The sequence below is a fragment of the Diceros bicornis genome, chromosome 1 (genome assembly GCF_020826845.1).
Source record: "Diceros bicornis minor isolate mBicDic1 chromosome 1, mDicBic1.mat.cur, whole genome shotgun sequence".
NCBI lineage: Eukaryota > Metazoa > Chordata > Mammalia > Perissodactyla > Rhinocerotidae > Diceros > Diceros bicornis.
The window spans coordinates 90,268,354-90,282,698 of NC_080740.1; the positions used below are offsets into that span (position 1 = coordinate 90,268,354).

Sequence of the window (14,345 nt, forward strand, 5' to 3'; positions counted from 1 at the left end):
TGAGAACTCTGTGCCAAAGAACGCACGAGCCGGTCCCGAAAGGAAGGGTCGGCTGTGGAACCACCGACTGACTTGCAAAACCACAACACACGCTCGGAGGTCCCCACAGCAGCGAGTGAAAACAAGCTCCCAGCCCGACGCCGCAACGCGGTCTGAGAAGCCCAAACCTCGCGAGATTTGTTGGCCACGCTAAGTCCCTCTCCCACTCACATCTCGCGAGACCCAGACTCAAGAGTGGCCATCGGCCGGTTAGGGCTTGCGGGGAAGATGGAGTATCCCGCGTTGGGCACTGCGGAGGCTGCGGACAGCGGAGGGGCCCGGCTATACAACAGCTCGGAGGAGCGGGAGGGCCGGGAACCGGACGGGCTGCGCTTCGACCGTGAGAGGGCGCGTCGCCTGTGGGAAGCAGTGTCCGGGGCTCAACCAGTGGGGAGAGAGGAAGGTGAGTCCGGGGGCCTCAGAGGCAGGAAGCCCCCTCGTCTGCCTGCCCGTTTCGCCCGGAGTGGGGGAGGCGCGGGGCGGGAACGCGGGCCAGCCGCCGGGCCTCGGGGTCACACCTCCTGGCGCCCGGCCCGCCCCTTTGCGTGACGCGCCCCGGGACTCCCTGACTCGTGCAGCCTGTCAGGGCCTGGGCACCGTGGCCAGCTCCCCTGAAAATCGGGGCCGCGGGACCCCAAGATTCAGGCCTCCTCGCGCAGTGGGTCCAGGGCCTTCTCACGCTCGGGCCGCCTTCCTCACCCCCCGGAGAGCAGCTCTTCCTAAACGCGAGGACTGTCATCCTTGTCCACGCCTTCTCGGAGACCCACAGTGCCTTCCCCGCCAGACTTTCCCGGACTCGCCATCGTCCCAGTCTCCAGGTCCTCCCCACCGCTACTGCCTCTTGCCTCCCTTCTCTTATGCCCCACACATCCGAAGGCTCTGGAAAGCCTTCTCCTTACTCCCATGTTCCTCCTGGCCTAGGTGACTGAGCCCTGGTTCATCCCTGTTTCTAGGTGTCTGGTCTCTATTAGCTGGATCCCTTTTCTGAGATGGGGGTCAGGAACCTGAGAAACTGGCCAGGGTACTTGGGCTCCAGCTTCTTTGTATCCCACCCTTGACCCAAAGTTGTGGAGAACAGGATACACAAGGCTACCCTGGGGCGGGGCGGGGGTGGTGGGACACTTCTGGGCTGAAGCTTCCCAACTTGGTCCGCATTTGACCTGGCCCTGGCTAAGATGGAGATCGAAAGAGGAGGATGGAAAGAGCTGGCCCGACTTGGTTGTGTGACCCCCTTCACAGTCCTTAGCAGAGCTAGCTGTTTAACTCCAACCCAGAAGTACACAAACTGTCTGGGCTTCTGTGCTAATCCTGTCAGGTAATCTGCAGGGAAATCAGATTTCTCTAAGGTTTATTTCCTTGCTGAACAGACTAATCTTGAAAAGTTTAATATGTTGCTTGTGAATTCATTGCCCTGGGATAATATTGAATCTTTAACCACATCCAAGGAAGATATGTTTAAATTTTGGGTGGTACACAGACCTATACCATGGTATAGGTAAACTTCTCCAGTTTAAAAACTAGTCTAATCTGACTCCTAAATTAATGTGGGGCCCTGTGTCCCTCATACTTTCAAACTTGTTTGGTACAAAGTTCCCTCCTGCTCTCACAATTTTCCTTTCATTAATTTAACGTTCACTGATGCCTGCTCTCTTCCCAGGACTGGCTGGGCATCAGAGCCATGGAGATGAGGAAGATACTGTCCTTGCCCTGGAGGGGCATGTAGTCTAGTCCAGCAAGCAGGCACTAAAACAGTTTCAGTATAATGTAGTGGATGCGGTGAAGAGGAATGTCTAAGAGTTGGGGGTGCACAAAGAGGAAGTGACTTTTGTTCTTAGGGGACAGGGAAAGCATGCTCTGGACCTTGAAGTAGGGAATACAGCAGCTATGCTCTGAAGAGTGAATTGTTTATGTGTGTATGAATGTACAGTGTCACTTGCCACCCAGTTCATTTCCCTACCCTCCTCACTTCTCCAATGTTTATATGAGGTTTAGGTAGATACCTCTAACACCCAAGTTCTACTCATCTTGTTTTTTTTTGTGTGTGTGTGTGAGGAAGATCAGCCCAGAGCTAACATCTGCCAATCCTCCTCTTTTTGTTGAGGAAGACTGGCCCTGGGCTAACATCCGTGCCCATCTTCCTCCACTTTATATGGGACGCCACCACAGCATGGCCTGACAAGCGGTGCGTCGGTGTGCGCCCGGGATCCGAACCGGTGAACCCTGGGCCGCCGCACTTAACCGCTTGCGCCACCAGGCGGGCCCCCTCATCTTGGTTTTTTTTTTTTCCTCTAAGCACTTTCATTGAGTTAAAATTTACGTACCATAAAATTCACCCATGGTAACTGTACAATTCAGTGATTTTTAGTAAAAGTGCAGAGTTGTGTAGCCACAATCCAGTTTTAGAATATTTCCATCATGGGGGCCAGCCCCGTGGAGTAGCAGTTAAGTACGCGCGCTCTGCTGCTGGCAGCCCGGGTTTGGATCTCAGGCGCGCACTGAGGCGCCACTTGTCAGGGCATGCGGTGGCGGCGTCCCTTATAAAGTGGAGGAAGATAGGCGTAGATGTTAGCCCAGGGCCAGTCTTCTTCAGCAAAAAGAGGAGGATTAGCATGGGTGTTAGTTCAGGGCTGATCTTCCTCACACACGCAAGAAAAAGAATATTTCCATCACTTTAGTTAGTTCCTTTTATACTCCTTTACATTAAATCCCCACTCCTACCTTCTGCCCTAGGCAACCACTGATCTGTTTTCTGTCTCTATAAATTTACTTTTCCTGGACATTTTCATATAAACAGAATCATTCAGCATGTAGTCTTTTGCATTTGACTTCTCTGACTCAGCATGTTTTTGAAGTTCAGCCAAGTTGAAGTGTGTATTAGTATAATGTAGTGTGTAGTGTGTATTCCATTGTATGCACCTTAGTTTTTTATCCCCTGACAGTCTCTGTCTTTTGAGTGGCTCTTTATACTATTCACACTTTAATTATTGACATGGCTAATTTGCATTTTCCATTTTGCTATTTATCTCCTTTCTGTTTTGTTCTTCTCATCCTCCTTTATTGGCTTCTTTTGTGTTAAGTATTTTTTAGTGTACCATTTTAGTTCCTCTGTTGACTTTTTTTTTTTTACTTTTTTTAAGTTATTTTCTTAGTGGTGCTCCAGGGACTACAAGATGCATCTTAACTCATCACAGTCTACTTCAAATTAATAATAACTTAATTCTGGTAAAATATAAAAACATTCCTCTACTATAGCTCCTTTCCTCCCCCTGCTTTGTGCTATTATTGTCTTATATATTACATCAGTATATGTTATAAAGCTAAGTATACACTGTCATAATTATTGCTTTATACAATATTGTGTGTTTTAAAGAAACTAAGAGAAGAAATTAGAAAAAAATATTTATAGCACCTTTTATATTATCTCACATATTTACCATTTCTGGTATTCTTTATTTCTTCCTCTGGATTCAGGTTACCATTTAGTGTCACCTCTTTTCACCCTAAAGGGCTTCCTTTAGTATTTCTTGGAAAGCAGACCTGCTAGCAGTGAATTCTCTCAGTCTTTACCTGGGAATATGTTTATTTTGCTTTCATTCTTAAAAGATATATTTTTTAATAACAGCTTTATTGAACCATAATTCATATACCATAAAATTCACTGTTTTATTTATTTATTTATTTATTTTCTTTGTGAGGAAGATCAGCCCTGAGCTAACATCCGTGCTAATCCTCCTCTTTTTGCTGAGGAAGACCGGCTCTGAGCTAACATCCATTGCCTAATCCTCCTCCTTTTCTTCCCCCAAAACCCCCCAGTAGATAGTTGTACGTCATAGTTGCACATCCTTCTAGTTGCTGTATGTGGGACAGGGCCTTAGCATGGCCGGAGAAGCGGTGCGTCGGTGCGCACCCGGCATCCAAACCCCGGGCCGCCAGTAGCGGAGCGCGCACTTAACCGCCAAGCCACGGGGCCAGCCCAAAATTCACCGTTTTAAAGTGTAAAATTTGTTGGTTTTTAGTATTTTCACAAAGTTGTGCAGCCATTACCACTGTCTAATTTCAGAACATTTTCATCACGCCAGAAAGAAACCCTTTACCCATTAGCAGTCATCCCTGGCAACTGCTTATCTCCTTTCTGTTTCTATTCTTGACATCTTATATAAATGGAATTGTATAATATGTGGCCTTTGTGACTGTCTTGTGTCACTTAGCGTAATGTTTGAAGGATAGTTTTGCTGGACCTAGAGTTCTTGGTTGACAATTTTCTTCTTTCTCACTACTTTGAATATGTCATTCCACTGCCTTCCAGCCTTCATTGTTTCAGATGAGAAGTTAATTGAATTATTCCACTATGCCTGATGAGTCATTTTTCTCTTGCTGCTTTCAAGATTTTCTGTCTTTATCTTTCAATAGTTTTTCTTTCGATAGACGTGTGTAGGTGTAGATCTTTTGGTATTTATCCTACTTTGAGGGGCTTCAGATTTTTGGATGTGTAGATTGATGTTTTTCTTTGATCAAATATGGGGAGTTTTCAGACATTTTTTCAACTATTTTTTTCTGCTTCTTTGTTTCTCTTCTCTCCTTCTGAGATTCCCCTTACACATATGTTGGTATGCTGGATGTGTCCTACAGGTCCCTGAGGCTCTGTTCATTATTCTTCAATTTTCTTTCTCTCTGTTCTTCAGATTGAATATTTCTGTTGATCTATCTTCAAGTTCACTGATTCTTTCTTCTGCCATTTTGAAGCTGCTGTTGAGTTCTCTAGTGAATTTTTTATTACTTTTATTGTACTTTCAGCTTAACTCTGTTTTATACATATTCTAAGTAGGAAACTTTTTAGCACCACATCGTCAGTGCCCTTACATTTGCTTTCTTCATGCCTTTTTTTTTTGATAAAAATTTGAGCTTCTTGAGACCATCAACAATATGGATTCACAAAATAGAAGTACTAAGGCTAAGTGATCTTAATGGGACTAACTATCTAGTTCATTCTTGTAGACCAGCCTGCCTGTTAGACTACACTGCCTAACAAGTCTGACCCACAGGTAGATTATATCCACCCTCCTTTTCCTAGGATCTTTTGTTGTTTGCTGCTTTCTAACTATAACTGTATCTAGAAACCCACTACCTCCTAATACGCCATAATAAGCAGGGTAGTAAATAAGTTTCATCTCTCTAAGGACCAACTCTAGTCAATTGATGAATTTCTGTAGAGCTGAGTTAAAGATGCTAAGGCCCAAGGAATAGCAAATCCTTCTAGATTAGCAATGTTCACCATTATCTGTAATATAGGAGGTGGTTTAGTCATGCAGTGACCTGCCATTCTGGCCCTAAGTTATCCTAAGGCAACTTAAAGCACCTAAAGTCACCCAAAGACAATTGTAATTTGGATTGAAGTGTCATGATCATTTTGTCTCCCAGCTACTACTACCTCTAAATTTCTTAAGTTTATTAATTATCTTGCTTTCCCACACTGGTGCTCTCTGTTCCTGCTTCACTGACCCTGTGACAATCAGCCCTGTGCTTCATAATCTAGATCTTTCATCCTCTGCTCCATACATCTTCTGGTTGGCTATAATGTAGATACAAATTAAATCTGGCCAATCAGATGCCTTCTCATAAGATTTAGAAGGCAGAAATGCAGTGAAAACCACATTCCTATGGCTATTGGCTATTGTTGCTCTCAAAAAGGGTCATGGAACTCTGAGATCTTCCTACATTAGTGTGTTAGCATCCATTCTCCAGCTTCATAGGTTGAGAGGCAGGTTTAATGACAGTGGAAGCTTCTTACTTCCAGCAAGGCTGCAGTGGAGGCTTCCATTGCCTATTGGAACAGTTATACATTGTTCCTAGAGACATTGCTGGAGGCCCAGCTTACTCCTTCAGCCTTTCCAATGATTTTCTAAGCATCTAATTTCCTATATCAAACCTGTCCCAGTCCGGAAAAGTAGTTGGATTAGAGTTGTATGTGGATATCAGGGCAACAGGGATGCACATTCAGGCCACCTTCTCAGAATTCTGGTCATTTGTGTAAGTTCTTTTTCCCTTTGTAAACTTTAGCTTCCTCCAACCTCATGAACCTCTCATGGCTTTTGTGGGTCAGGAATTCAGGAAAGGCTTGGCTGAACAGTTCTGTCTGTGGGTTTCTTATGCAGTTGCAGTCAGATGGTGGCTAGAGCTGAAACAGCAGTGGGATGGAACTTCTAGGGGCTGGGCAGGTGTCCCTCTCTTTGCAGATAGTCTCAGGGCCTCTCCGGGTGGTTTCATGCATGGAATAGTTTGGGCTCCCTCACAGTTTGGAGGAAAACTGCTTATATGGTAGCTGACGACTTCAAAAGCAAATATTGTCCATTTGGTTCTTTTTTTAAATTTCTGTCTCTGTGTGTCTGTCTATGTTGTTTAGTGGTCAGCCAGTGATTCAGTAGAGCTTGTTCTCAAACACCTGGCACCAGTAAGGCCTCTGTCCTCTGCTGTTGTATCTGTGTCTTGGTAGGGAAGCACATTCAAAGTTCGGGCCAATTTAAATTCTGCCCTGGGGCCGGCCCGGTGGCTTAGCGGTTAAGTGCACGTGCTCCGCTACTGGCGGCCCGGGTTTGGAACCCCGGGCGCGCACCGACGCACCGCTTCTCCGGCCATGCTGAGGCCGCGTCCCACATACAGCAGCTAGAAGGATGTGCGACTATGACGTAGAACTATCTACGGGGGCTTTGGGGACAAAAAAGGAGGAGGATGGGCAATAGATGTTAGCTCAAGGCCAGTCTTCCTCAGCAAAAAGAGGAGGATTAGCACGGATGTTAGCTCAGGGCTGATCTTCCTCACAAAAAATAAATAAATAAAAAAAATATAAATAAATAAATAAATTCTGCCCTGGCTTTTACTTTCTGTCAGGCCCTTTTGCATCTCTCCTCTGCATGTGTGCAGCCTCAGTTGGCCAGGAGTATGTGGCTAACTTGGGCCCTCTCACGTCTCCACTGCCATGCAGTCTCACAGCCAGGCACACGCTTGCGCCAACCATGACCACAACCTCAGGCTATTAGAGCTTTGGCCCTTCCTGCTCACCTGCCTTTGAGACCATCACTTCCACCAGCAGCATCACTAGGTATGGGTGTTGCCCACGACTCCAAATCAGGTGATTTCCCCCTTCCACAGGGAAGCTGTTGGTTCTCACATCCTGCCTCTTCCTGGCAGAACCTCTGCACTGACTGAGCGTGGGAGAGGATGAGAGCAGTCCCAGATTCCCATTGTTCTTACCCAAAGTTTAACAGGTGTACAAGCGTAAATGCTTCCTAGGTTGTTAAGTGCCTTTGGTCAATTTCCAGAGTGCTGAAGTGGTTGTTTTTGTCAGTTTTGTCCAGTTTTATAGTTGCTTTTGTGGGAGAAGATCTCCTCACTCTTTCATAGCTGAAAGTCCCATCCTGTACTCTTCTTGGTTAAATTCAACTTCACTTCCTCTGTCTACTTCTGAATTTGGAGGATCCGAAGACTCAGTCCCAGGACCTCTTTCCTTTTCCATCTACACTAGGCATTCTCTTCCAGCCCACAGCTTTAAGAATGATTGATATACTGTTGATTCCCAATTTGTATCTCCACCTCTGACCCCTGCCTTGAGCTCCAGACCTGAATTTCCAACTGATTATTTGATATCTCTACCCATATGTCTGATAGCCCACTCACATGTTGTTTAACATAGCCAAAAGAAAAGTCTTAAATTCTTCCCCAAAGCTGTCTTCCTCAGATTCTCATCTCATCTGTTCATTTGCTCAAGTTCAAAACCTAGGAGTTATCCTTGACTCCTTCCTTCACCCTCACATCCAATCTAAGAAATTGGATGTCAGATCTACTTCCAGAATGTAATCCCAAGTCCATTCTCTTCTCTGTCTCCATTGCCAACCTGCCTAGTCCAGACTTCCATTGTCTGTTGTCTAGAAGACTGCACCAGCCTCCTCCCTATTTTCCCTCCTTCCATTCCTATCCCCATATAGTCTGCTGACGCAATGATCAGAGTAATCTTTTCAAAACATAGCCATATATTGTTGCCACTCATTGCACTTAGAATAAAATCTGTAGTTCATATCATGACTTATGAGGCCTTATATTCGTTCAGCTTGATCTAGTAGGCCTCACACTATCTTTGCAACTTTATTTCCTACCATTTTTCCCTCCTTCACCATGCTCTAGCCACACTGACCTTCTCTCCGGTCCTTGAACATGCCAGGCTCATGCCTGCCTGAGAGACTTGGCAGTGTCTCAGGCTGGAACACTGTTTCCCCCAGATCTTCTTGTAGCTGGTGCCTCCCAAAATGGTCTTTACTGACTATACTGCCCCATCATTCTCCACCACTTACTTGGTTTCTTTTCATAGCATTTCTCACTCTCTGTCACTATCTTGCTTTTTTATTTACTTTGTACTGTGTCTTATTTTGATATGGCCCCAGTGCTGGCACATAGAAGGCTCTGAATATGTTTGTGGACTGTGTGAGTGTCCTCTCTGAAGTCAGAGAGGTGCATTTCATTCATTAAGCAGGTATTCACTAAGCCTCTGCTGTGGGTCGGGTATCGTACTAAATACCGAGGACACAAAGTTATAAATGACGTGGTCCCTGCCCTGTTTATTCTTTGGGAGTTAGATTCTGAATATTCTTGAAAAGGAACCCCATCTCCTTTAATAAAACAAAATCCAGCATCTCCAGGCGAGGAAGAGATGTCTGGACTCTGACTCCTGGGTACCATCTTCCTCTCATGGGCTTTGCATTCTAAGGAACCTCTCATCCCCCTTTTAAAAAGCTCTATCCCAGGGCCGGCCCAGTGGCATAGTGGTTAAGTTCATGTGCTCCACTTTGGCAGCCTGGGGTTCGTGGGTTCAGATCCTGGGCACAGACCTGCACACCACTTATAAAGCCATGCTGTGGCAGGCATCCCACATATAAAGTAGAGGAAGATGGGCACAGATGTTAGCCCAGAGCCAATCTTCCTGAGCAAAAAAAAGAGGAGGATTGGCAACAGATGTTAGCTTAGGGCTAATCTTCCTCGCACAAAAAAAAGCCCCATCCCGAGGGCTGGCCTGGTGGTGTAGTGGTTAAGTTCGTGCCCTCCACTTTGGCGGCCTGGGCTTCACAGGTTCAGATCCTGGGTACGGACCTACACACCGCTCATCAAGCCATGCTGCAGCAGTGTCTCACATACAAAATAGAGGAAGATGGGCACAGATGTTAGCTCAGGGCCAGTCTTCCTCAGCAAAAAGAGGAAGATTGGTAATGGATGTTAGCTCATGGCCAATCTTCCTCATCAAAAAAAAAAAGAACAAAAAAACAAAAGCTCTGTCCCAGATGTGTTCACAGACCCACTTCCCTTGGTTTCTCTGAGCACAGCTGAGGCAGGCAAAGTCTTTCACAAAAACTTACCAAGCACTGTAGGAGAAAAATGGGAAAATAAGAGACCCTAAGGGAACTTTTACAGCCAGACAACAGCCCTTCTGGCCAAAAAATCTGGCTTAGATAAGCTTTAGATCTTGTGGAGTAGGGAGAGGCACTTTAAAATTCCCCACCAAGAACCTCCCTCCAAGGCATCTTGACCACTTTTTGGTCCAGAGTAGAAGATAAAAAACGTGGGCTTTCTGTTCCCTCAGAGTTTTCTGGACTCTGCCCCTGCCTCAGATTATCAAAGTCATGATAGAACTCATGCCTTGGGTAAGATTTTACTTCCTCCCCAAAAGGTAAGGCTTTGTTCTCCAGGCCCAACAATTAACAGCAGGTTAATACTGTGGTTTCCTGCAGTGTTAGTTTAGATGTTTCAAAGTAAGATCAAGAGCAGTGAGAAAAATTTTAACAGTTATCAAGTTCTAGATTAAGAAATATCATCATAGGTACAATATAGAAAATAATTAATTTGCTCAGAACCACAGGACCCAGAAAAGAATTTGATATATAACATTGAGATTGAGCATGTACTAGGCCAGGCACTGTGCTAAGTGCTTTATATGGAAAACCACAAGGAGAATTCATTCTATGAGATACGTGTTACCAGTACCCCCATTTTATACAGAGGAAAACTGCAGCGTGGAGGTTAAGTAATTTCTATAAAATCACACAGCTAGTACGTAACTGCAGGAGGATTTGAATCCGAGTTGGCATGCGTGGAGAGCCCAAGTTCCTAACTATGATTTGTACCACAAATATTTAACTGGTATTGGATACTAATATTTTATGTTTACTGTATAAGAATAGGATTAATTTACCTTTCCTTGTGAGAATAAAAGGTCATCCGGTAGCATCTTCTAACTGATACTTATCCTCCAAAATTTCTTTTCAAATCTTCTGATTCATTCAAAAGAAAACCAATTTTTAATGTTTCCTTAATAAACAGAAACTCACAGTCTTTCTATAAAAAAAGAATGTTTTAGTATTTTCATAACTAACCTCAATACGATTTTCTAACCTGTTCTGTAAGTTTGGTTATAGCAATGTAAATTTAAATAATTAGAAAATGCTATTGATCTTTTAGTGGAGTAAATTTGAAAGTTGCTTTATTTTTAATTCCACAGAAAATGTTCCATAAATAATAAAAAGATAACAGAATGTATTATTACAATTTAAAAAAAAAAACAGTGAGAAAATTATTCCCTTTTCAAGTTTTTCAGTTCTTCTGATTCTGTCTGGGAAGAAGTCTCAGTTGGGTGCTACCACGTCTTAATGTCTGTCTTCACAGTTGCTGTTCTCTTATTTTTCTTTTTAGGGAGAGTTCCAAGACTCTGGCACCAATATCTGGCTAGAATTGTTTCATTTTTATTGTATTTATTTTTACTAGTATCTACTTAAGTTTATGGTCTAAAGATTCCTTTTTAAAAGAATTTACTTGTACAGCATGGTGACTGTAGTTAACAATGTTGTATTGTATATTTGAAAGTTGCTAAGAAAGTAGATCTGAAAAGTTCTCATCAGAAGAAAACAAAATTTGTAACTATGTTTGGTGATGGATGTTAACTAGACTTATTGTAGTCATCATTTCATAGTATATACAAGTATCGAATCATTATGTTGTACACTTGAAACAAATATAATGTTATGTCAGTTATATGTTAATTAAAAAAATTTTTTTAACTTTACTTGGTAAAGAAAATGGGCTTACATAAAATTATAAAGTAAGTAATAGTATGGGTGGTGTGGGAACATAGCATGAGTCATGAAAGCAGTAGGGAAGGAGTGACTGAAGTTTGCCGAGATATAGTAGTATAATAGTATGGCATTCCATTACTCAGTGCCTGCATTTGAGGCAAGGTTCAAAGACAGTGCTCTTGAAGCAGGTTTTTTTTTTTTTTTGGTGGGGAAAGATTCGCCCTGAGCTAACATCTGTTGCCAATCTCTTCTTTTTTTTTTTTTTTGCCTCCCGAAAGCCCCAGTACATGGTTGTATATCCTAGTTATAAGTCATTCTAGTTCTTCTATGTGAGCTGCCACCACAGCACGGCAACTGACAGATGAGTGGTGTGGTTCCATGACCAGGAAGTGAACCTGGGCCACCGAAGGAGTGAGCGCCGATCTTTAACTGCTAGGCCATCAAGGCTGGCTCTTGAGGCAGGTTTTAACTCATAGATTTTTTTATTTTCCTCTCTGTAGTGGAGCACATGATCCAGAAGAACCAGTGTCTCTTCACCAATACCCAGTGTAAGGTTTGCTGCGCCTTGCTCATTTCTGAGTCCCAGAAGCTGGCACACTACCAGGTATGCTGTTGTACCTTTAGAACTGCTTTACTTTCCAGACTCAGTGCCAAGCCCTCACTCCTCCCTGACTTGCACAGTGAGGTGTAATTCCTTCTTGCTGCCAGATGTTGCCTCCGTGCATGTTGACTGTGACTTGAAGATTGACTTAATTTTTCTGAGTCTCATCTCTCCCATCCAAATCAGGATCATTATACTTATATCTTCCCTTGCAGCTTGGTACAGTAAGAAGTATGTACTTTGGCTTTAAATAAACCTGAATCCAAATCACAACTCTGCTTCTCATCTTGGGCAAGAAACCTCACCATCTCAGCCTCAGTTTCCTCATGTATAAGATAGAAATGATAATAATTTTTTCATAGATTCTTGTGAAGATTAGGTTTGACAGCATATAAAGTGCCTTGAACAGAGCAGGAACTCAGTAAACTAGGTTTCTTCGCCTACCCTCTCCTCCTCAAAAGTTTTTAGGAGGATGAATCAGATGAAAATCTAGTAAGTGTTTTTGAGTGCCTTAGATATGAAATGGCATTTGGCTATCTTTGATCTTTTTCCTGGGTTCTTGCAGAGCAAAAAACATGCCAACAAAGTGAAGAGATACCTAGCAATCCATGGAATGGAGACATTAAAGGGGGAAACGAAGAAGCTAGACTCAGATCAGGTAATCCAGCTGCCATGTTGAGACCGCTCGCTTCCTGATGAAGCCAGCAGGCAGGTTGGTGTGGTGGAAAGAGAGTGGGCTTTGAGTCAGACTGACTTGGCTTCAAATCCCAGCCCTGTCATGTGACTTGGGCAAGTCTTATTACTTCTCTGAGCCTTGATTTCTTCCTCTATAAAAACGAGGATGCTAATATCAACTACCTTTGGGCCGGCCCCATGGCTTAGCGGTTAAGCGTGCGCGCTCCGCTACTGGCGGCCCAGGTTCAGATCCTGGGCGCGCACCAACGCACTGCTTCTCTGGCCGTGCTGAGGCCGCGTCCCATATACAGCAACTAGGAGGATGTGCAACTGTGACATACAACTATCTACTGGGGCTTTGGGGGAAAAAAGGAGGAGGATTGGCCATAGATGTTAGCTCAGAGCCAGTCTTCCTCAGCAAAAGGAGGAGGATTAGCATGGATGTTAGCTCAGGGCTAATCTTCCTCACCAAAAAAAAAAAAAAATCAACTACCTTTTAGGATTTTTCCAAACGAAAATGAGGGAATGTTTATAAACAGCACCCAACACAGAGCCTGGCACATAGGAGGGGCTCAGTAAATGGAGCTATTGTTACGCATTACCACTCATGGTTTGTTGGAGTAGACAAGAAGCTGCCCAGTCACTGCTCCAGAAGAGAAAGTGGAAGGAAGCCAGGCTGCTTGCTTTCTTGAGATCCAGGGAAAAGAGCTGAGTTCAGCACTTGAATATTTTGAATAAACCAGTGGAAGGAACACCTTTCCAGATGCCTGCTCTGATTGAGATGGAAACACATTTGCTTTTTGGCTTAGAAATACTGTGAGAATTATGCTGAAACAACCTCAGTCCGTCAGGGATACCATTATTTTTGTTCCATGAGAGGCTGTGCAAATGTCATAAGATGAGAAGTCAGCAGACTAAGCTCTGCAACTTACTGGTTGGGTGACTTTGGGCAAATCACTTAACCTCTCTGTACTTCACTCATACAATGGAGATAATAATTCTACCTCTTAAGGGTATTATAAGGCAAAATTCCAGGGGCCAACTCGGTGGCGCAAGCGGTTCAAGTTCGGATCCCAGGCGCACACTGACGCACTGCTTGGCAAGCCATGCTGTGGCGGCATCCCATATAAAGTAGAGGAAGGTGGGCACAGATGTTAGCCCAGGGCCAGTCTTCCTCAGCAAAAAAAGAGGAGGATTGGCAGATGTTAGCACAGGGCTGATCTTCCTCACACAAAAAAAATAAGTAAAATTCCAGTTCCTAGTGGATACTCAATAAGTTTACAAACTATGCCTCCTATTATAGTGACCACAAGTTTGGAAGGGCCTTACTCATCCTTTCTCCAGATTCACTGGACTCATCCCCTGGTTGCCCTTCTTATGATTTAGAATTCAGAAAGAAAAGATCGACTCTGTGACCCTAGGCAAGTCACTTTACCTCTTTGTGTCTTGATTCCTTTAACTGTCAGGTGGGCAAGTAGTTCAGATAAGATCGCAGGCTCCCCCCCTGCAACCCCAACAACAAAGAATTATCCAGCCCAAAATGCTGATAGTGTCTTAGAGTGAATATTTTATTCAGAGATCAAACCTCAGAGAGGCTGGAAGGCCTTAATGTAGGCTTGAAATACATTGTTTTCTGGCCTAATCATAATCAACAAATAAAACCCAGTGATCTTGTTCAACAAACCCTGACTCCTGTATGCCAGACTCCAGCAGGGTGCTAAGAATAGGAAACACAGATGAGTCAAATGGTCCATGCCCAAATATTGCACTTTAGTTCACAGAAAAGCCTCCTAAGCTATGACACTGTCAGTTTAGGGTGACAAGTGGTATGATAAGAGGTCTATTTCATGCACTCTGGGAGTACAAAGGAGGAACAAGATTAATTCTTCCTGGAATACTTACACCAAGAGGCTTGATAATTG

At 43.9% G+C, this 14,345-nt stretch overlaps 1 protein-coding gene across 11 annotated transcripts in view; it reads left to right on the top strand.

Annotated features, from left to right (window-relative positions):
- Positions 1 to 213: 213 nt before the first annotated feature.
- ZNF346 (zinc finger protein 346) overlaps positions 214 to 14,345 on the top strand; it is a 36,104-nt gene continuing 21,972 nt past the window's right edge. For 2 of the 11 annotated variants that reach the window (XR_009220924.1, XM_058546689.1), the window contains exons 1-3: positions 215 to 442; positions 11,648 to 11,751; positions 12,314 to 12,406. Coding sequence is in view for 10 of the 11 variants with exons in the window: in XM_058546689.1 (XP_058402672.1) it covers positions 268 to 442; positions 11,648 to 11,751; positions 12,314 to 12,406 (372 nt within the window). In the remaining variant the exon portion in view is untranslated. Of the gene's footprint in view, positions 443 to 11,647; positions 11,752 to 12,313; positions 12,407 to 14,345 lie in introns of all 11 variants that reach the window. The other 9 variants (XM_058546648.1, XM_058546639.1, XM_058546632.1 and 6 more) reach the window with 7 other exon arrangements.